Source organism: Vicia villosa, linkage group LG3 (assembly GCF_029867415.1).
Source record: "Vicia villosa cultivar HV-30 ecotype Madison, WI linkage group LG3, Vvil1.0, whole genome shotgun sequence".
NCBI classification, from domain to species: domain Eukaryota; kingdom Viridiplantae; phylum Streptophyta; class Magnoliopsida; order Fabales; family Fabaceae; genus Vicia; species Vicia villosa.
Window position 1 is genome coordinate 21,031,430 of NC_081182.1, and position 24,028 is coordinate 21,055,457.

The 24,028-nt window shown below is 36.6% G+C and overlaps 2 protein-coding genes across 2 annotated transcripts in view; one reads left to right on the plus strand and one right to left on the minus strand.

The window, feature by feature from the left end:
• Window positions 1-15,679: 15,679 nt before the first annotated feature.
• LOC131657690 (uncharacterized) lies at window positions 15,680-22,020 on the plus strand. Its single transcript, XM_058927059.1, has 6 exons — window positions 15,680-15,812; window positions 19,583-19,680; window positions 19,754-19,969; window positions 20,047-20,226; window positions 20,411-20,528; window positions 21,947-22,020. The coding sequence occupies exons 1-6, from the start codon at window positions 15,680-15,682 to the stop codon at window positions 22,018-22,020; spliced, it is 819 nt and encodes a 272-aa protein (XP_058783042.1).
• A 1,682-nt stretch (window positions 22,021-23,702) lies between these two features.
• Window positions 23,703-24,028, minus strand: part of LOC131657691 (uncharacterized) — a gene marked incomplete at its 5' end in the record, with an annotated part of 1,824 nt that continues 1,498 nt past the window's right edge. Inside the window, one exon of the mRNA XM_058927060.1 lies at window positions 23,703-24,028. This exon is cut by the window's right edge and continues 649 nt beyond it. Coding sequence (XP_058783043.1) covers window positions 23,703-24,028 — 326 coding nt within the window.

The following is a 24,028-nucleotide window of genomic DNA, read 5'->3' on the forward strand; positions in this document are numbered from 1 at the left end:
ACACCCAAAGGACTAATTTCTATATTAAAATTAGAAAAATTGTTTAATATACATTTTTTTATCGCATCTATTAAATTATTATATATTAAATTAGATTTAAATATTTGTAAAAAAAAATAGATTTAAATACATTTTTTTCTCTAATTTTGATTTTTTTTTAATTTTTATATAAATTCTACTTATGTTATTTGTTAAGTATAGTTGGTATCAAGTCTAAATAAAAGGAGATCTGTGTGTTAATCAATCGACAATCAGCGTAAAACTTTGTTATATCCTTATTATATAAATTAACTACGAAATAATGTGAATGTTTGATCGTTTTTCGTAAGCTAAACGTTATATGGCTTGAGTACGGTGTCAAAAGAGCAAGGGTCATTGTATCGCCACCTTAATGCATTGTAAAATAATCAAGAGTTCCTACATTTTGTGAACGAGTGTGGATAAATAAGTTAGTTCCAGGGGTGACAAAATGGATGAATTTGATAAATTTGGATTGAATTGTTAATGGATGGATCAAAACGATCCATTAACAATCCACTAAACTTTCTTTCAAAAAATTCAATTCAATTCATCTACTAAGCAATATAATTCATCCAATTCATCCATTAAAGTATGTCTAATGGGTGGATATCCAACCATATGTACAATTAACTTAATTTTTTTTATTTTTTATTTTGAGTTAATTTTAGAAAAATAATTTTTTTTAAATTTTTTTTAATTATAAATATATATCCATGTAGCTAATTCTAATCAATTAACATGTTGATTAACTTTACTTCTTGATTAACCAATTAACGTGATGACCTTCTCAATTAATCGTGTTGATTAACTTTCTAATTCAAACCAACTAACTTTTCATTAACTAATTCTATCTAAAGAAAATTAAAATTCAATACATAGCAATTAAGCCATTTTACGTGAAAATTAAATTAAACACAGACAAGTTCATTTAAGTATGAGCATTATTAATTTTTTCATGTTTACATCAATAACAATAAATATTCACATTTTTTTACATTATGATACAAGAAAGAAAAACTATGGGTGAATATGTGAGAAATAAAAATGTCAAGAAATTGTTTAATTTTAGATTTTTCATGTTTTTTTAATAAAAAATAATTTAATAGTAATAAGCTAAATCCATTGGATCTATAAAATGAGATGAATCCATCCATATAGTTTCATGGATGGATTGGACCAATCTATTAAATTTATTTTTTATTTAATGGATGGATTGGATGGATGAATTATTGGATGGATATTCTCTTAATGGATTTTATTGTCACCCGTAGTTAGTTCATGTGAGTAGAATTCGTTTTGGATTATAAAATATAGACACACTTATTGGAAAATATATGAAAATATTGGACATTATGGTTAAGAGAAAGATCAATTTTATGTGCCTACAAAAAACTAAACGGACAGATGAAAAACGAAAGAATTAAACAACTTATAATTTAAGCTCTGATACATTAGAAATGTTAGATCGAGAAATGGAGTGAGGATTATTGTTATGTACAAGGAATAGAAGAATGATATTGTATATGTAAAAAGAGTTGGAGATAGAATCATATCATTGAAATCTGTAGTGGAACAAGACACCTTTAATGTTATTAGTGCTTACACACCTCATGCTGGGTTAACACAACATCTTAAGATAAAATTTTGGGATGATTTAAAAGGCTTACTTTATGATATACCCCAGGAAGAAAAGTTTTTTCAAGGAGGAGATCTAAAAGGACGTGTGGGAAGAGTAGCAAGAGGTTTTAAGCGCATGCATGAGGGGTATGATTTAGGGGAGGTGAATACGGAGGGTAAATCTATCTTAAAATATTAATCAACTTTGGAATATACTATAGCAAAGACCCGAAATAAGAAAAAAGATGAACATCTTATCACATATAAAAGTGCGGTGACATGTTCTCAAATAGATGTCTTTTTTACTATGAAGCTGGATAGGAAGATTTGTTTGGACTATAAAGTTATTTCGGAAGAGAGCTTGACTACCCAACATGGGATGTAAGACATTACGCCAAATTTGGCTTTTAGCAGCACAGCTACGAAAGCACTTTTAGGAAAAAGCGCTGCTATAGGTTTCGCTAAAAACAAAACTAAAAAACAAGAGAAAAAAGCGCTGGTATAGGTGATCCTACGAAAGCGCTTTTGAAAAGCGCTGCTATAGGCTACCTTAAGAAAGCGCTTATATAAAAGCGCTGCTATAGGTAAGTTATGAAAGCGATTTTAAAAGCGTTGCTATAAGGTGTCACACGCTCGCGAAAAATGAACAGAGTCGCCACCAATATATTTATCCCATAAGGGAAAGGAATATCAGGAAACCTAACAAAGGAAGGAACAGGGTCTTGCGACCAGAGAATCAAGGTACGGGAGTCGGTTACGCAAGGGGAAGGTATTAGCACCCCTCACGCCCATCGTACTCGATGGTATCCACCTATGTTTGTTTCTATCTAAAGGGTGTATAACTATGTCTATGTCTAAATGCGAATGAATGCAAAATGTAGGGAAAAGAAAGAATTGTACTCGCACGGGCCCTACCCCGCTGCCTACGTATCCTTTTCAGGAATCAGAGTTACCGTAGCTCGGCTAAAGATTTTCTGTTTGTTTTTGTGTTTTTTAGTTGGGCGGCGTTAACGCTCACGCTCTTGCATAAGGGATCGCCTAGGATGCAATGGAGCGGAGATAACTTGCCCTTAAGAAAAGAGAAAAAGAGATTGGTTTGTATCTTTTAAGGGTGATTCCGTGATGACGAGAACCTACTACAAGGTCTCGCATCACTTCCTCACTTTTGTTTTAAGTCTGAACATTTATTAGGTTTTTTTGAAGTGTTTTTGATTGGTGCTTTTTATGGGGATTTTAACTTTGTGACTCAGATCATACCAAAAGAATTTTGTTTGTTTTTTGAATATTTAGAGAATGCACATCGAAGTCTACACCACAATCGATTCTCTAAATGACGGATAAGAAATACATCGAAATCTACATTCCAATCATTTCTTTTCCGTTTAGTAGAAATACAAAAAGGAGTTCTTTTTTTGTGAATATTTAGAGAATGCACATCGAGGCCTACGCCACAATCGTTTCTCTAAATAACGGTTAAGAAATACATCGAGGCTTCACACCTCAACCATTTCTTTTCCGCTAAGTAGGAAAGAACATACATCGAGGCCTACGCCTCAATCATTTCTTTCCTACCATGAAATATAGCAACGGTATGATCTTCATCGGTTTTTTATTAAGTATTTTAAAAGTTGAAAAGAAAAAGGATGAAAGAGGGGAACTAATTCTATATTCTAATCTAAGTTGTTCTAATTCCTATTTAAGTCTAATGGAGTCTAAAATAGGCCGAAAATATGGCCAAAGTCAAGCAACAAAGTCACACAACAATTATATAGAAATCAACAGGTGAATGATACAAAAGCAATTCAAATATTAGTGCAAAATTAAACTAACTAAAAAAGAATACTATTTTTGTGAGATTTTATGAAGGAAATTAAATGTCAAAATCAAACTAAAAAATCTACTATTTTTATGAGTTTTGTGAGAAACTTAATGTCAACAATTACCTAAAAATCTAACAAGTTTTATTGATTCTTTTATCACTAAGAAAAAAGGAAGGGAAACTATGTTAAAACCTATATTCTAAAAGAACTAAATGGGCTCAGAGGGGGGTGTAAGCTGAAAATGGTGGTATGCCAGTAGCAGGGCGCAGAGCTCAACAAAGACTGGCCCAGAAGTTGTTGTTTTTGTATGATTTTACTGCCAAAAGGGCATGGGCCCGCCCAAGAACACTTGTTATCCAGACTTTTATCCAAACATTATGTTGATTCAAAAATTATCTACAACTAAATCCAATTAATCAACAATTACCAATTAATACAATTAATCTCCGTTCAAATCATCATTAATTTTCAAATTAAAACCCTATACTAAAATCATATTATATAGAAAGGGAAATTAGGGTTTAAGTTGTGACGTATCACCTTTTACCTCAACTTTCAGACTCCTCTTCCTCCTTCGGCGCGGCGACGAAGCTCCTTCCCCGATCGAACTTTCCTTCTCCTCCGCCGCGGATCGGATGGCGCGGCACACTATCTCACTCTTGCCTCGGTCATCGCTCACCTCTCTTATCTATCGGTCTCCCCGATTGAGCTCTTGGTCGAATCATTCATCCGGTTCAAGGGAATAAGCTTCGGATTCCTCGGGTGGGAACGTTTCGTATGTTACGCTTCCCTTCTTCTTCTTTTTTTTTATTCGCAATTTTGAGAAAAGTTGTGATGATGTTGTTGTTCTTGCTGTTTGCAGAGATTGAGAGCAAGGAGCTCGTGGCTCTGTGATTGATGACGATTATGATGATTGCCGAAAGTGATGATTGGCGAGAGATGCGGCGGGTGCGATTGAAGCATGAATTCAGAGAGATTGAAGAAGTGAAGGATGAAGATTCAAGAGCGAATCATTCTGAGTTTGTTACAGGTGAGAGTATTCTCTGTTACCGATCTCTGTTCTGAAATTCTCTTCTCCTCTTTCTGTTATGCCAATTTTTCTCTTCTGTAATTTTTGGAGGTGATGAAGGGGCTTGAAGTTTTAAAGAATGGGAGAGAAGATTGCAGAGTGTAGATTATGGAAAAAGATTGAAGGTGAGAATGAATATGGTGAAGGGTGAAGTGGAACTGAGATTGAAGTTGCAGAGATTGAAGATGAATCAAAAAATGGAAAAATGGATATGTGAGGAGAGTGATTGTAGAAGAAGGTTGAAGAAGATTATGGAGGGCACGGTTATGGTGAAGAAGTGAAGATGAAGAAGATGAAGATGGAGAGAGGATTCAAGGTGGGGAAGGTGGGAGAATGAATCGAGAGCCGGCTCGGAGATGAAGAATGAACTGTTATATAGAGGATTCCCGGTTAGTTACCTCTCTAATCTGTCTTTGTTTTCTGTTATATCCAATTCCCTCCCCTTTTCTGTTTTGAGTTTCTGAAGTCAGTTATAGGTGGTTAGTTAGGTTGGAAATTCTGTTACAAATTGGTTTTTTTCTGTTATGAGCATTTAGTTACAAGGTAGTTAGAAAATGGTTGAGAGGTGGTTAGAGAATGGTGGTTCTGTTAGTAGGTGGTAGGTTCGTGTAACTGTTTTGCTTATGGCTAACTTAGTTTGGAAAGGCGGCAAGTAGCTGTTTTTCTTTCTTTTGCGAATTGTTTCTGAACTGGTTTAGTTATGCAGGTTTTGGATTATGATGTTAGTTGATAGGTGGTTTGAATGGGTGTGAATTGGCGATGAGATCCGGATAGTTTCGAACTTGCTTCATTGTTTGTTTTTTCCTTGTTTGCCGTATGCAGTGCTAAACTGACTCTGACTGGCTGGACTTGTTTGTTGCAGGGATGCTGTGTTTAGGGAGATAGTACAACGAGGGATGAACTATATGAATCTTGGAATCGTGGCGGAATTTCAGATTAGGAAGATGAAGATTGGATCCTAGTTTTAGTGTAGATTTTATGTAGATTGGTATGGATGTAATGGATATATTTTTGAATTGGATGTTGTGATGAAATGAGATGCGAGGATACTTTTGTAATGAAGTTTGGAAATGTAAAGTGTAGTGTGACGAACTCTTGTATTTTTGTAATTTTCAGTAGAATATGCAATGTAGCTTTTGGTTCTTGTCATGTAGGTGGATCTTGAATGGTAATATGATTTTGTAGTTTTGAATGGAATTTGGATGATGTAATTTTCTTTGGACATGAATACTTCCTTTAGACACACGTGATGCAGGTTTGATTTTGTAGGTTGACAACGTGGTGATGAGTTTGGCAAGCTTGAAGATGAGGCAAGAATAGAAACAAGGCTCGGCTGCAAGAACAAGTTTAGGATAGCCTTTTGTGTTTACATGGTGTAATAGTTCAATCATTTTGTGTAAAGAATGCCACTGACTCATGACTTCCCTTAAAGATGTAATGACTTTGTATTGCAACAGATCCTGTATTGATTTTTTTGAAACAATCATATGACATGCTTTGACTTGTCTTCAAAAATGTGTTCTCCTCTCCTTTTTTAGTCTTCTTTTCTTTTCCTTTTGAATGGGAACCGTACCATAAGTCAATCACAGGAAAATGTGCAAAACAAAAATAGTTGGTCAACCAAAGGTCAACCCTCTAAGGTTGACTTGTTGACTAAAAGTCAACTCATGTGAACACATCTTCAAACTCACTCATTTCCTTCAAATTCCAATCAATTGTATTCATTTTTTAATAGTCAATCTTCCGCGCTTTGCACCTGAATATCTCGAATGACATCAAACCCATAATTTGCAACAGAGGTAGGATTCTTGGTCAATGACTTGTAATACAATCCCCCTAGATGAATCAACTGGTGAAGAAAGAAACCTCAATTGGATCCATACTCCAAATCATAGCATATTGAATGTCATCTGATGGTGAAGATCAACTAAGCCAATAACCTTGATGTATAAAAGGCATGAAATTGATTAGCCACAAAATCTCAAGGCACAAACCCTAATATAAAGAATCCTGATCCAAGAAAATAGGGAAATAAACCCTAGGAGGAAATCCATGTGCATAGAAACCATTTGAGTAAATGTCTCTCAAAAGACCTGAACCAATCACAGTCTTTGTCGAGTGCAAAACACCATCTTTGAGGAAATAAGCTCTAGCCAAGGCCTATGTGACACTTCAGCTTGCTTCAAGACCCTTGATCTCTTGCCAGATTATTAATTAATGAATGCATGGTCTATGTTAATGCCCTAATGGAGGTATGCAGATGAATGCGATGCTTAAGCCAGTTAGAAGTTAGGGGTAGGACAAATTTGGGGTATGACAGCTGCCCCTATTTAATCGTCTTAAACCTGAAGGTGAGATTGGCGCTAGCCTTTCGAACATTCGAGGTAGAAGAAGATTAAATATCCAAGTACCAGAAATTTGTCCTAAAGAGAAGATGGTGTAAATGTTATCCTTATTTTTCTTTTTGTTTTGATATCTGCTGGGGAAAGAGATTTTTGTTTTTCCTGGTGGAAGAATTTACAGTGGGTAATGGGTTTGAATGGAGATAGCTTATAACGTGGTAGCGGTGCCGACACGGGGTTTTCAAAGAGAATGGTTGTATGAAACAATGATCGAAAGGAAAAAGATCTCGTACGATCTATGACTCAACATCGACTCAACATCAGGAGAAGACCTAAGCACGATCTTCAGGACCGAAAGACTAAGATCTCTTACGATCTATGACTCAACATCGACTCGACACCAGGAGAAGACCCAAGCATGATCTTCAGGACTGAAAGAATAAGATCTCTTACGATCTATGACTCAACATCGACTCGACACCAGGAGAAGACCTAAGCATGATCTTCAGGACTGAAAGAATAAGATCTCTTACGATCTATGACTCAACATCGACTCGTCATCAGGAGAAAACCTAAGCATGATCTTCAGGACTGAAAGAATAAGATCTTTTACGATCTATGACTCAACATCGACTCAACATCAGGAGAAGACCTAAGCATGATCTTCAGGACTGAAAGAATAAGATCTCTTACGATCTATGACTCAACATCGACTCGACACCGGGAGAAGACCTAAGCATGATCTTCAGGACTGAAAGAATAAGATCTCTTACGATCTATGACTCAACATCGACTCGACACCAGGAGAAGACCTAAGCATGATCTTTAGGACTGAAAGAATAAGATCTCTTACGATCTATGACTCAACATCGACTCGACACCGGGAGAAGACCTAAGCATGATCTTCAGGACTGAAAGAATAAGATCTCTTACGATCTATGACTCAACATCGACTCAACATCAGGAGAAGACCTAAGCATGATCTTCAGGACTGAAAGAATAAGATCTCTTACGATCTATGACTCAACATCGACTCGACACCGGGAGAAGACCTAAGCATGATCTTCAGGACTGAAAGAATAAGATCTCTTACGATCTATGACTCAACATCGACTCGACACCAGGAGAGGATCTCGTACGATCTTTAGGACTGAAAGAATAAGATCTCTTACGATCTATGACTCAACATCGACTCGACATCAGGACAAAAGAAGACATTGTGTCAGACACTCATCAGAGATTGAAGATACCTCGCCTCGGCACCGAGGTTGGAAGAGATTTGAAATGTAGTAGCAGATATCAATCAGAATTTGTAAGGAAAACCTTTTATGTGGGGATGTATTATTGTCTTGACTGGGTGCGGATTTGTATTATCTGGCTTATGCTTTGTATGCATGTTTGAATTTTTTTATGGCGTAATGCTCCCTTTTGATGGATATGCTACGCTTTTGAGGATGCAATGTTATATGCAGTGAACGCTATATGCAGAGTGCCAAATAAAGGCATTAGTGAGGGAAACACCAGGGAGAATCCCCTTAATGTTAAGGACCATGTGGAGGTGCCAATAGATATTGGACTTTGATTTGTAAGATGCACTTTTCTTTGACTTGAAGAATAATTTCTGACTTCTCACCATGTGCCACTGCTTGGAGGATTTTCAGCTCGAGGAGATTCCCTTGATTCACCATGTTGGGGATGAGAAATCCAGATAAGGAGCCTTGATTAGGGAGGTAGGACAACTCCTAGGAGAAATAAACTCCTATGCTTGAGGAATGGAACAAACTCTCGGGAGAAATAAACTCGATGCTTGGGGAGAGACCAAGATTCTAGGAGAAATAAACTCCCATGCTTGAGGAATGGAACAAACTCTCGGGAGAAATAAACTCGATGCTTGGGGAGAGACCAAGATTCTAGGAGAAATAAACTCCTATGGTCATGGAGCGACAAAAACTCAGAATTGTGCCTCAAGCTTCGTGACTTATGGAGGAATTTGCCCCAATGGATCTTTGGAGAGATTTGTCGAATCTCGACGTAACTGCCCCAGATTGGTTGGATTTGAGAGAGATTCCTCGACTTGATTGCCCCAGATATGCCAAGTTTGAGAGGTCAAACCTCGATTCAATTGCCCCTGATTGGGTACATCTTGCTAGAATCCCCGAGCTTTCTTTGTTTTGAAGTCAAACAAACATGGAAACACTTTACCACTCTCAACGGAGTCTTCAAACTCTTCCCCTCAAGGTAATCAAAGAAAGCGTTAACTGTTCATGCCCAACGGAGTTCTTTGGATAACTTGCCCCTTGATGGTCAACATTTGAGATGATTAGCTTTTCCTTCTCGGAGTTCTCAAGTCTCTTGTACTTTGACATGATCGAGTTACTTACTGATTCTCATCATGGTAATTTCCTTGATGTTAAGCACATATTTTGTATGCAAAAGAATGTTAATTCTAAGAATGATGATTCTAATGCAAAGCCTATGTTAGTCTTGAAGTTTAAAGAAACTTTTTATGAAATGAGGTTGCGACCTCTTGTGACCGAATCACTAGTTGACACAACCTCGATTTTTGCATATGGAAGATAAAGCAAGCATACGATACCAATCATGGATATGAGTCTCGCTTCATTGGGAGTCAGTTAAACACTATCTCATCGGAGTGCGCTTTCAAAATGAACCCTACTTCAATTAGGACTTTTAAGGGTTGTAACTTGGCCGGGTTCACGGTTTTCAGAAAACAAAGGATTTTTAGGCTCAAAATTATTTGTACCCACCCCCTTCGCGATGTTCTCCATTCCTATGTTCAGTTAACTCGACACGAGTGTTCATCCCTCACAAGGAATTTGAAATGGTTGAGGAATCAATGAGGTTTTTTGGACATGACGGTCGCTCACCTTTTATTCTTCTGATTCATGATCACACGACTTTGTTCTTGCTTGGCAATTTCGTCATCTTTTCCTTTTGCCATTTTCTTTTCATCTTTTTTTTATTTTCATTATTTTTTGCCATTTTTTTTTTGCTCTCTTTTTTTTTTAACAAGTCGTGTGACCTCGCATAGTCTTTAATTCGTTGGAGGTGATTGCGACCGCCTCACTCCTTTGATTTGATGAGGAATAACCATTGTGGCGTCGTCATCTCTTGACCTCCTGATGGAATAAGGATAGTCATTGCGGTTTTGACATTCCTCAACCTTTGGAGGGATAACCATTGTTGTATCCTTAGATTCATACCTTTTTGGTGAGTTTTGAAAGCTCGATCAAGTTAAATGAACACTACCCTTCCCCAAGGTCAAAGTGAGGGTTTTTATGATTAGAAAAGAAACTCCTACTTCAAGGCTCAAAGGGGTTAACGAGGGTCTATCTCCCTTATATCTCCGGTGTTTGGGGATTTGAAATAATGCCTGTACATCCTCAGTAGGGTTTATTCAAAAGCACATATTTAGAGATTTTTCATTTTTATCTTTCATCATTCTCCCTCAGCTTTTTGCATAAGCAAGCAATTAGTAAAGTTGGTATCGTAATGCCAAAACATTTTATGAGTGAAAACGAATGGATTTCTTCAAGACAAACATAAACAATGTATTATGATTTTCATTCAGAAATTAACAAGTTTTTACATGCTATTGATGCTTAAACACACAAATGAAAAATTACAATGAGAATGCAGTAAGAAACTAAATGGGTGTTGTTGTTGAGGAGACTTGACTCCGTCTGGACTTGTTGAGCTTGAATACTTTCTGCAGTTCCTTCCAAACACTTCAGATTACTTCAAAAGAGAACTCTAACAAAGTCACCCATGAGTTGTAAACTTTTGCCTTGCTTTAGGGATTCGAGCAATGCGAGTGATGCAATGCTCAAGATAAGAGTATGTCTTGCTTATCCCTCGTGCGGGAGCCCCAAGCATAGTTGCTAGAGTAGTAATCGCCATCATAAACGGGAAGAGTCTTGTATGATCATCAACTCAAGAGAGCTACTTGTGGTGAAGAAGACCCAATACTAGAATCTTAACCAATTGTGATTCCAACAAACAAGGAAACGAATGAGCACAAGGCACTAGAATCACATCAATTTGTTTCTCATGTTCCTCTTGTCTCTGTTAACTAGCAAGGCCACTGAGAAGGAGATCATGAGAAAAGGCAACTGATATATGAAGTAGAACTTTGAGAATGAGAAGCATTGTGAAGAACACTCTTGATTATCACACGGAAGAAGATTCTGACGAAGTCACCCAAGAATTTGTAATGCTTTAGGGATTCGAGCAATGCGAGTGATGCAATGCTCAAGATAAGAGTGCGTCTTGCTTATCCCTCGTGCGGGAGCCCCAAACATAGTTGCTAGAATAGTGATCGCCATCATAAGCGGAAAGAATTTGGTACGGTCATCAAACTCAGGAGAGTTACTAACTGAAATTCCAACAAACAGGGAAGTGAATGGGCACAAGGCAATAGAATCACATCAATTTGTTTCTCATGTTCCTCTTGTCTCTGTTAACTAGCAAGGCCACTGAGAAGGAGATCATGAGAAAAGGCAACTGATATATGAAGTAGAACCTTGAGAATGAGAAGCATTGTGAAGAACACTCTTGATTATCGCACGGAAGAAGATTCTGACGAAGTCATCCAGGAACTTGTAATGCTTTTAGGGATTCGAGCAATGCGAATGATGCAATGCTCAAGATAAGAGTACGTCTTGCTTATCCCTCGTGCGGGAGCCCCAAGCATATTCATTGAAGAAGTATTTGCCATGGAGGAACCTTGCGTAGTCACCAAACTTAGAGAAGCTATTTGTTGCAAAGAGAACTCAAACACCAACTGAAACACCAACCTCCACGGATACAACTGAGCACAAGAACCTTGAGAATGAGAGGTGCTTCTACAGGAAATTCTTGATTACCTCTTGGAAAGAAGATTCTGACAAAGTTGTTCGAGAATTTGTGGTGCTTTCATTATTACCATACCAACGAGTTCAGACAAGGAAGTAGCTTTCTACAAAACAGGAAATACTTGAAATGAGAACACAGAAAGGAAATGATGATTGCCATAGTTGAGGAGCCTTGACTCCATTTGGGCTTATTATTCTTTTTTCTTCCTTTTTTTTTTGGGCATTCACTTATGCATGAACTCTATGTTTTACGCGCAGGCCATTTGGAGTGAATGATATTACTTTGGAGTCAATGAGATCTTGGACTTTGTGTTTCATCGCCCTACAATTCTCAACATCATGGCCAGGTGCCCCGGAATGGAACTCGCATCGAGCGTTGGCATCAAAGTTGGGGGGAAGCTTTTCAGGCGTAGCCGACTCTCGTAGCTCAATCAACTGAAGTTCTAGCAGGCGAGGAAGTAACTGAGCATAAGGCATCGGGACCGGATTGATAAGCCTCTGAGGTATCTTGGGCTTTTTCCCACACATTTGGTCTCCTTGATTCATTCTAGGGGCATGAACATTTTGACGTGAAGGCAATGGCACTTGAAATTGAGGGAGAGCTCCCTGAGGCATCCCATGAGTGAAAAGAGATCCTATTGGGGAGAAGGAATCAACAACTTCTGTTGCAGCAACAGGAACAACATCACCTTCCTTCCTTAATATCGTCTTCAGAACTTCCATGACCAAGCTCAATTGAGTCTTCAACTGACTATTTTCCTCCTTTAGTGCATCCTGATTATGGGCCAAGTCTTGCATCTCCAACATAAGATGACCCATTTGTTCCCTCATCTCATCCATTTCCTCACGGAGTTGTTCCATAGTTGATCTTGGAGTTGTGGCGGTGAGAAGTCAAATCTGTTGTTGATCTTGGAATCTGAATAGAAATGGTCCCATAAGTCTTTGAAAGAACCATGAAATGCATGATAGTATGAATGCATGTTTCATTTATGAGAGATCCTAAAGTCTTTTCACACACTTTCATTTTTCTTTTTTGGAATCAAAGCTTCTCTCTTTTTTTTTTGTATAGAATATCTTTTCTTTCCTTTTTTGCTTTTCTATTTCCTTTTCTTTTACATATCTTTTCTTTTCTTTTCTTTTCTTTTCTCTTTTTTTGGAAATAGACTTTAGGATCTTTCATAAATGGAGTGGACAAAGCAATGATGTTATGCACTGCAAAAGCATGGGATCCACGGTCCATATAATCTTAGTAACCACTGTACAATCCTCCGAATAACTGATACAGGTCAAATATCACAGAATCAAAGGTCCGACACCTTTTTGAATACCAGGAAGACCAATAGTCACCAACAGTACCTGTCATGTATATCCCTCCCCACTCACAGGTGAATCTAGGTCAGGGTAGGTCAAAAAAGCCAACAGAGGATTGAAAGTAGGCGTAATCATACGATATTGCCTCTTTCAACCAAGCTCTGTCCGTGGATACATGATCGGATCAATCAGACATACGTCTTCTGTCCGTCATGGCCACTCTATTCCTAGTTCCTAAGGTATCACTCATGGCCTGGGTATTGGGCCTTTTACCTCATAGAACATCCCACCCAACCTGCAAAACAGAACAGAAGACCCCAAGGAACACAGAATATAATCCATATGCATGATGTGCAAACAGAAATAAACATGATATGCAAGCAGAAAAATAAACATGCAAACATATATACAAGGTATAGACATAAAAACAAATAAACACCCAGTAAATAAACAAACAAACGCAGGCTAGGATCGACTCGCTATGGACGGACCAGCAACAGGTCTAGCAATATCCCCAGCAGAGTCGCCAGCTGTCGCACGCTCGCGAAAAATGAACAGAGTCGCCACCAATATATTTATCCCATAAGGGAAAGGAATATCAGGAAACCTAACAAAGGAAGGAACAGGGTCTTGCGACCAGAGAATCAAGGTACGGGAGTCGGTTACGCAAGGGGAAGGTATTAGCACCCCTCACGCCCATCGTACTCGATGGTATCCACCTATGTTTGTTTCTATCTAAAGGGTGTATAACTATGTCTATGTCTAAATGCGAATGAATGCAAAATGTAGGGAAAAGAAAGAATTGTACTCGCACGGGCCCTACCCCGCTGCCTACGTATCCTTTTCAGGAATCAGAGTTACCGTAGCTCGGCTAAAGATTTTCTGTTTGTTTTTGTGTTTTTTAGTTGGGCGGCGTTAACGCTCACGCTCTTGCATAAGGGATCGCCTAGGATGCAATGGAGCGGAGATAACTTGCCCTTAAGAAAAGAGAAAAAGAGATTGGTTTGTATCTTTTAAGGGTGATTCCGTGATGACGAGAACCTACTACAAGGTCTCGCATCACTTCCTCACTTTTGTTTTAAGTCTGAACATTTATTAGGTTTTTTTGAAGTGTTTTTGATTGGTGCTTTTTATGGGGATTTTAACTTTGTGACTCAGATCATACCAAAAGAATTTTGTTTGTTTTTTGAATATTTAGAGAATGCACATCGAAGTCTACACCACAATCGATTCTCTAAATGACGGATAAGAAATACATCGAAATCTACATTCCAATCATTTCTTTTCCGTTTAGTAGAAATACAAAAAGGAGTTCTTTTTTTGTGAATATTTAGAGAATGCACATCGAGGCCTACGCCACAATCGTTTCTCTAAATAACGGTTAAGAAATACATCGAGGCTTCACACCTCAACCATTTCTTTTCCGCTAAGTAGGAAAGAACATACATCGAGGCCTACGCCTCAATCATTTCTTTCCTACCATGAAATATAGTAACGGTATGATCTTCATCGGTTTTTTATTAAGTATTTTAAAAGTTGAAAAGAAAAAGGATGAAAGAGGGGAACTAATTCTATATTCTAATCTAAGTTGTTCTAATTCCTATTTAAGTCTAATGGAGTCTAAAATAGGCCGAAAATATGGCCAAAGTCAAGCAACAAAGTCACACAACAATTATATAGAAATCAACAGGTGAATGATACAAAAGCAATTCAAATATTAGTGCAAAATTAAACTAACTAAAAAAGAATACTATTTTTGTGAGATTTTATGAAGGAAATTAAATGTCAAAATCAAACTAAAAAATCTACTATTTTTATGGGTTTTGTGAGAAACTTAATGTCAACAATTACCTAAAAATCTAACAAGTTTTATTGATTCTTTTATCACTAAGAAAAAAGGAAGGGAAACTATGTTAAAACCTATATTCTAAAAGAACTAAATGGGCTCAGAGGGGGGTGTAAGCTGAAAATGGTGGTATGCCAGTAGCAGGGCGCAGAGCTCAACAAAGACTGGCCCAGAAGTTGTTGTTTTTGTATGATTTTACTGCCAAAAGGGCATGGGCCCGCCCAAGAACACTTGTTATCCAGACTTTTATCCAAACATTATGTTGATTCAAAAATTATCTACAACTAAATCCAATTAATCAACAATTACCAATTAATACAATTAATCTCCGTTCAAATCATCATTAATTTTCAAATTAAAACCCTATACTAAAATCATATTATATAGAAAGGGAAATTAGGGTTTAAGTTGTGACGTATCACCTTTTACCTCAACTTTCAGACTCCTCTTCCTCCTTCGGCGCGGCGACGAAGCTCCTTCCCCGATCGAACTTTCCTTCTCCTCCGCCGCGGATCGGATGGCGCGGCACACTATCTCACTCTTGCCTCGGTCATCGCTCACCTCTCTTATCTATCGGTCTCCCCGATTGAGCTCTTGGTCGAATCATTCATCCGGTTCAAGGGAATAAGCTTCGGATTCCTCGGGTGGGAACGTTTCGTATGTTACGCTTCCCTTCTTCTTCTTTTTTTTTATTCGCAATTTTGAGAAAAGTTGTGATGATGTTGTTGTTCTTGCTGTTTGCAGAGATTGAGAGCAAGGAGCTCGTGGCTCTGTGATTGATGACGATTATGATGATTGCCGAAAGTGATGATTGGCGAGAGATGCGGCGGGTGCGATTGAAGCATGAATTCAGAGAGATTGAAGAAGTGAAGGATGAAGATTCAAGAGCGAATCATTCTGAGTTTGTTACAGGTGAGAGTATTCTCTGTTACCGATCTCTGTTCTGAAATTCTCTTCTCCTCTTTCTGTTATGCCAATTTTTCTCTTCTGTAATTTTTGGAGGTGATGAAGGGGCTTGAAGTTTTAAAGAATGGGAGAGAAGATTGCAGAGTGTAGATTATGGAAAAAGATTGAAGGTGAGAATGAATATGGTGAAGGGTGAAGTGGAACTGAGATTGAAGTTGCAGAGATTGAAGATGAATCAAAAAATGGAAAAATGGATATGTGAGGAGAGTGATTGTAGAAGAAGGTTGAAGAAGATTATGGAGGGCACGGTTATGGTGAAGAAGTGAAGATGAAGAAGATGAAGATGGAGAGAGGATTCAAGGTGGGGAAGGTGGGAGAATGAATCGAGAGCCGGCTCGGAGATGAAGAATGAACTGTTATATAGAGGATTCCCGGTTAGTTACCTCTCTAATCTATCTTTGTTTTCTGTTATATCCAATTCCCTCCCCTTTTCTGTTTTGAGTTTCTGAAGTCAGTTATAGGTGGTTAGTTAGGTTGGAAATTCTGTTACAAATTGGTTTTTTTCTGTTATGAGCATTTAGTTACAAGGTAGTTAGAAAATGGTTGAGAGGTGGTTAGAGAATGGTGGTTCTGTTAGTAGGTGGTAGGTTCGTGTAACTGTTTTGCTTATGGCTAACTTAGTTTGGAAAGGCGGCAAGTAGCTGTTTTTCTTTCTTTTGCGAATTGTTTCTGAACTGGTTTAGTTATGCAGGTTTTGGATTATGATGTTAGTTGATAGGTGGTTTGAATGGGTGTGAATTGGCGATGAGATCCGGATAGTTTCGAACTTGCTTCATTGTTTGTTTTTTCCTTGTTTGCCGTATGCAGTGCTAAACTGACTCTGACTGGCTGGACTTGTTTGTTGCAGGGATGCTGTGTTTAGGGAGATAGTACAACGAGGGATGAACTATATGAATCTTGGAATCGTGGCGGAATTTCAGATTAGGAAGATGAAGATTGGATCCTAGTTTTAGTGTAGATTTTATGTAGATTGGTATGGATGTAATGGATATATTTTTGAATTGGATGTTGTGATGAAATGAGATGCGAGGATACTTTTGTAATGAAGTTTGGAAATGTAAAGTGTAGTGTGACGAACTCTTGTATTTTTGTAATTTTCAGTAGAATATGCAATGTAGCTTTTGGTTCTTGTCATGTAGGTGGATCTTGAATGGTAATATGATTTTGTAGTTTTGAATGGAATTTGGATGATGTAATTTTCTTTGGACATGAATACTTCCTTTAGACACACGTGATGCAGGTTTGATTTTGTAGGTTGACAACGTGGTGATGAGTTTGGCAAGCTTGAAGATGAGGCAAGAATAGAAACAAGGCTCGGCTGCAAGAACAAGTTTAGGATAGCCTTTTGTGTTTACATGGTGTAATAGTTCAATCATTTTGTGTAAAGAATGCCACTGACTCATGACTTCCCTTAAAGATGTAATGACTTTGTATTGCAACAGATCCTGTATTGATTTTTTTGAAACAATCATATGACATGCTTTGACTTGTCTTCAAAAATGTGTTCTCCTCTCCTTTTTTAGTCTTCTTTTCTTTTCCTTTTGAATGGGAACCGTACCATAAGTCAATCACAGGAAAATGTGCAAAACAAAAATAGTTGGTCAACCAAAGGTCAACCCTCTAAGGTTGACTTGTTGACTAAAAGTCAACTCATGTGAACACATCTTCAAACTCACTCATTTCCTTCAAATTCCAATCAATTGTATTCATTTTTTAATAGTCAATCTTCCGCGCTTTGCACCTGAATATCTCGAATGACATCAAACCCATAATTTGCAACAGAGGTAGGATTCTTGGTCAATGACTTGTAATACAATCCCCCTAGATGAATCAACTGGTGAAGAAAGAAACCTCAATTGGATCCATACTCCAAATCATAGCATATTGAATGTCATCTGATGGTGAAGATCAACTAAGCCAATAACCTTGATGTATAAAAGGCATGAAATTGATTAGCCACAAAATCTCAAGGCACAAACCCTAATATAAAGAATCCTGATCCAAGAAAATAGGGAAATAAACCCTAGGAGGAAATCCATGTGCATAGAAACCATTTGAGTAAATGTCTCTCAAAAGACCTGAACCAATCACAGTCTTTGTCGAGTGCAAAACACCATCTTTGAGGAAATAAGCTCTAGCCAAGGCCTATGTGACACTTCAGCTTGCTTCAAGACCCTTGATCTCTTGCCAGATTATTAATTAATGAATGCATGGTCTATGTTAATGCCCTAATGGAGGTATGCAGATGAATGCGATGCTTAAGCCAGTTAGAAGTTAGGGGTAGGACAAATTTGGGGTATGACATAAGGGTAGGATACGAAAGCGCTTTTATTCTAAAAAGTGTTGGTATAGGCTGGTTACAAAGGCGCTTTTGAAAAGCGCTCTCGTAGCTAATTTAAAATTAAAATTTTTAAAACAAAATTAATTAACTAACAGAAGAAAAAAAAATAATAAAAGTAAGAATAAATAGGAAAAGGGATTAGGGTTTGTGTTGGTCAAAACACGTTCTTTTCTTTTCCTCCTCAACACAAGAACGACGCCCTTCATCTTTAACAAAACTGCGGTGGCTTCTCTCTTCCTCTGATCGTCTTCCTCTTCTTCTCCGATCAATCACCGGTGACTCAAACGCTTTTTCGATTTCATTCTCTTTCTCTGACGTGAATCTCCGTTCGTCCTCTTCTTCTCTCTGATTCGAAGCTTTCTCCGATTTCGTGGAGATGATGTTGCTGGGTTCGAAAGCTGAATGCCGGTAATGAAACTGTTGCGCGGGTTGAAGATTATTGTTGTGATGTTGAACATTTGTGGTTGCTGCATTTTTGTTCGTTTATACGATGTTGAACGATGTTGTTCGTTGTATTGTCGCGGTTCATTAGTGATGACGATTTTGTTGTTGTTGAAGGCTTGTTGTTCTGATTCGGTGATGCTGATGTTATGACGAAGATCACATATCGGTTTTAGTGATGGTGACGCGATTCTAGAAGCAGATGATGATGATTTTACGGTGAGATCTTTCTGGTTTTTTGTTCGTTGAGTCTCTCTTCTTCCCTCTCAACAATTTCTGAATGGTTTATGATTTGGGAAAATGATGAAGATTATTAGGGTCTTTGTTTGATGAATGCTGGGTTTTTTCTGGGTTTGATGCTTGATGAATATGATGAACAATGTGCTTTCTATTTTTCTTCAAACGATTTCTGAAGGTTTTGTGTATTTGGATGATGATGATGTTTGAAAATTGTTTAGGGTTTTTGTGATGTTGGCTCTGCGGCTGATTTCTTGCAGAGAATGAACAGTGTCTGCCCTTGATTTTTGTGCATTGAATGCTTATATACTTGCTGACAGAATTAGGTTTTGATGATTTGGTTAGCAGGCCTGATGTGGGATTTGTTTTGGGCTTTCAAATGTTTTTTGATTTTGTGCGTATTGTTTTAATTTATAGAGCACACTGGTTCCAACTTATTCTAACTATTACAACTTCCTTAGTATATAATATGATAATACGAACAAAGAAAAATCATTTTACATGAATCTGAACCTAAAGCGTTATATGTTCTATCGTTTTTAGTACTCTAAGTGTTGTTTCCAGCAGTTCTAAATTGATGTTGCTCTTGTAAAGACAACAATAGGAGACCATATTGTGTCATGTAAAGACCATAATTGGAAACAGTGCCTTTGGTGCCTTGAAGTTTGATGGAGGTATGGATATTCCTCAATTACAGCTTTATCCCCATTAGACGGCCGTTACAGGGAAAAAGTTAAAGACTTGGCTCCTATCATGGGTGAATATGGACTCAATTACTATAGGGTCATTTTTGAGGTACACCCATTTTTGTTCTTCCCTTTTGTGTTTAAAGAATCTTGTAATTTATGATTGTGTTTATATTGTTTAGATTAAATGGCTGATGAAGCTTTCTGAGATTAGTGAAATTTCAGAAGTACCTCCTTTTAGTGAAGATGCTAAGTATTTCTTACAAGGTTTGATTGACGACTTTGGTGAAGCTTATGTTAACGAGATTAAAAGATTTGAGAAGATTACAAATCACGATGTTAAAGCTGTAGAGTATTTCTTGAAACAGAAGTGCCAGTCAAATGCTGAAATTCCTAAGGTTGTGATATGTGGTTCACTTTATTTATTTTTTTTCTTATTGGGTTGTGTGAATTTAAATAAAGTTTTTTTTAACAGGTGCTTGAATTTTTTCACTTTGCATGCACATCTGAGGATATAAATAACCTTGCTCATGCCTTGATATTGAAAGAAGCGATGAATTCTGTTATCTTTCCTGCCATGGATAAAATAATCAAAGCTTTGTGTACAATGGCCAAAAATGCTCATATCTCAATGCTTTCTCGCACTCATGGACAGGTAAGATGATTTTTGCATTATTAGACTATTTGAAAATCAATGCATTGTTGTGGATTTTGATTTTGTGATATTGCACATAATGCCGACTCAGAACAACTAGCCGGGACTTGGTGATATTTTTGTTGTTTGTTTGTCATTGCTAGTATATTTTTGAACTTGATAGTTTTTCTGTGATATCCTTCAGCCAGCTTCACTGACTACTTTAGGGAAGGAAATGGCGATATTTGTTGTGAGGCTAAGTAGAGAAAGGAAGGAACTGTCTCAAGTTGCGATTTTGGGGAAATTTCTTAGGGAGCAAATCAGTATATATATATATATATATATATATATATATATATATATATATATATATATATATATATATATATATATATATAGGGGACGACTCTAGTGAGAACACTTGGTTATTATGAGAAATGAGAACAATGAATCACGACCATTAAATTTTGATTTTGTTGATTTTAATGGACTGGATTAATTTCTCTTTCTAGGATCTTTAATATTTATTATAAATCAACATAGAAAGAGAAATCAATCCAGTCCATTAAAATCAACAAAATCAAAATTTAATGGTCGTGATTTATTGTTCTCATTTCTCATAATAACCAAGTGTTCTCACTTGAGTCGTCCCCTATATATATATATATATATATATATATATTGTATTTTGTGTTTTGAGAATTTGATTGTAAACTTAGCTTCTAAAGCACTTATAAAATTAGTGATGTTTTATTTGTATTTTGATCATAAATATATGCAATACTAATTCATAAAATGTTGCATATTAAATGTATTTTTTTTAAAAAAATTATTTGTTTAATATAATAAATGTATTTCTCAAAATATTAGTGAGAATTTGAGATATGTAAAAATATTAGAAATATTATAAAAATAATACGTTTATTAAAAACACCAACGAAAGCGCTTTTTCAGAAAAAGCGCTGCCTTAGGCCTATATATGAAAACGCTTTTTAAGAAAAAGCGCTGCCTTATGCCAATATATGAAAGTGCTTTTTAAGAAAAAGCGCTGCCTTAGGCCTACATACGCCAGCGCTTTTGCCTAAACCAAAAGCGCTGCTAAAACCTATAGCAGTGCCACATACGGCTGCGCTTTTAAGCGCTTTTAAAGCCCAAAAAAGCGATATCGTAGGTCTTTTATGGTATAGTGAGAATAAAGAAAGGAACAAATAGATTAATACATAAGAGTGCCACAGATCAAGTGGTGACATTTAAAGGCTGAAAAATAATTAGGTTTCCAACACAATATCTTGGAGGGAGAGTTTGGTCAACCACGAAGAAATGCAAATGATATGTGAAATAAGATAGCACAAGAGATTACAAAAATAGTTAAAAAACCTTCGGATAGTCAAAAGGTTTTATAACTGTGGGTAAAGAATCTTGGTGGTGGAATGAAAGTGTTCAGAGTAAAGTTAGAGTAAAAAGGGGCTGCTTTAAAGAATAGTCTTTGTGTAAAAATGCAAAAACTTGGAAAAAGTATAAAAAAAAAGTTAAGAATGAGACCAGGAAGGAGGTGAGTGAAGCAAAAACTTAAGATTTTGACGGATTATACAAATATTTAGGAAGCAAAAGGAAAAGAGAAAGAAAGACAATATGTTTGAATTAAGTGGAGTATGTTAAAGATAAAGAATGGAAAGTCTTGGTTTAGGAAAATGATATAAATGATTTATGGAAGACATGTTTCTACATTTATTTAATGAAGAACCTGATACCTCATCGGACTCTAGTCAGTTTGACATTAGAGAAGAGGATCAAAACTATAATTACTACCATTAAATTTAGAAACAAGAGATAAAAAAAGTGTTGAAAAGGATGAGAAACAATAAGACGGTTAGGTCGGATGACGTGCCTATTGAAATACGGAAAATTATTTGTGATAGAGGTATTGAGTGGCTCGCTAAACTCTTTAATGAAATTACAAGGTCAAAGTAAATGTTGGATGAATGAAAAATCAGCACTTTAGTTTTAATCTATAAGAACAATGGGGATATACAAAATTGTGCGTATTATAGGGGAATTAAACTTCTGAGTCAGTTTCATGAAGTTATGGAAAAAAGTGATTGAATGAAGACTAAGAAAAAAGACTCAAGTCACTGAGAATCAATTTAGTTTAATTCTTGGAAGGTCGATCATGAAAGCGATCTATCTATTACGACATGTTATGGAGCACTATTGGATGTGCCAACTAGACTTACACTTAATTTTTATTGACTTGGAAAAGGCGTATGATAAAGTGTATGATATAGTGCCTAAAGAGATTTTATGAAAAAATCTAGAAAATAAGGGTGTTGGGATTGCAAATATTCGAGCTATCTAAGATATGTATAAAGGAGTATCAAATGTGTAGACACAAGGTGGAGAGACAAATAATTTTTCTATTACAATAAATTTCCATCAAGGTTTAATCCTAAGCCCCTACTATTTTACCTTAACTTTGGATGTACTCATGGAACATGTTCTAGACTGGCCAAACGGCTAGACATGGGCCAATCCGCTCCTGCTCCCAAGACGACCTAATAATAGCCTTGACCCAATCATCTAAGGACAGTAAGAATGTCATCTCCCCTGCTCTATGGTCAAGCTCTCTCCCCTCTATGTCGAGGACAACGTAACTTGAAGTAATCGACCAACTCAGTCTCCTCGCCAGCGACAAGGCAGATGCCCTGCTCCCCGCTGACTAGTCGAGCAGCCCTGGCTCGTTAAGCTCTGCTGCCGACTAGAAACACCTCTCTGCCCGACCAACGACTAGTGTCGGGCAGCCTCCCAAGATTCCTCAACATGCTCCGAGAATCCCAACAGTCACACGTTTTGGGCCTAAATCCATGATTTAGCCCGAAATGTGGACCAATGGTCAAGCGCTAGGGGACAATATAAAAACCCTCTCATTCAAGGGTCAAGTAACACGATTTCAAACCCTTGAAACACTCTCACATGTCTCCAATTTTCAAGTCACACAGTTTAAATATTTTAGATCGAAATTACAAAATGATGACGAAATAGAAGGGTTGTAAACCATCGAATTCAAGCTGGGTGGCTAAAATGGTGGTGGGATTCAAGGATTTCATGTGACCCAAAGGTACTGCTCAAACTGAAGGGAAAATTTTATCAAACTGCAATAAGGCATATTGTACGGGATAGAATGTTAACCGATTAAAAGTTAATATGAAAATAAAACAAGTGTAGCAAAGATGGGGATGTTGGGTTGAATGTGTAATAAGACTTGACATGATAGAATTAAAAATGAAAATATTAAAAAAAATATTGGAATAACACCTATAATAGAGAATATAAGATGGTTGAAAATAGACTTAAGTGGTTTAGACATGTATAGAGAAGACCGGAAGATTTTGTGAAAATAAAAGTATATCAAATGAAGAGAAGTAAAACAATTAGAGGAAGATAAAGACTTGGAAAGACTTAAAAAAAACTTATCAAAAAATACTAAAATTAATATCAATTTATTTATTAAAATAATGCGTATCGTGCATCATGGTAATAGACTGTGCATGCATTATATTATTATTATTATTATTATTATTATTATTATTATTATTATTATTATTATTATTATTATTATTATTATTATTATTATTATTATTATTATTATTATTATTATTATTATTATTATTATTATTGTTATTATTATTATTATTATTATTATTATTATTATTATTATTATTATTATTATTATTGTTATTATTATTATTATTATTATTATTATTATTATTATTGTTATTGTTATTATTATTATTATTATTATTATTATTATTATTATTATTATTAT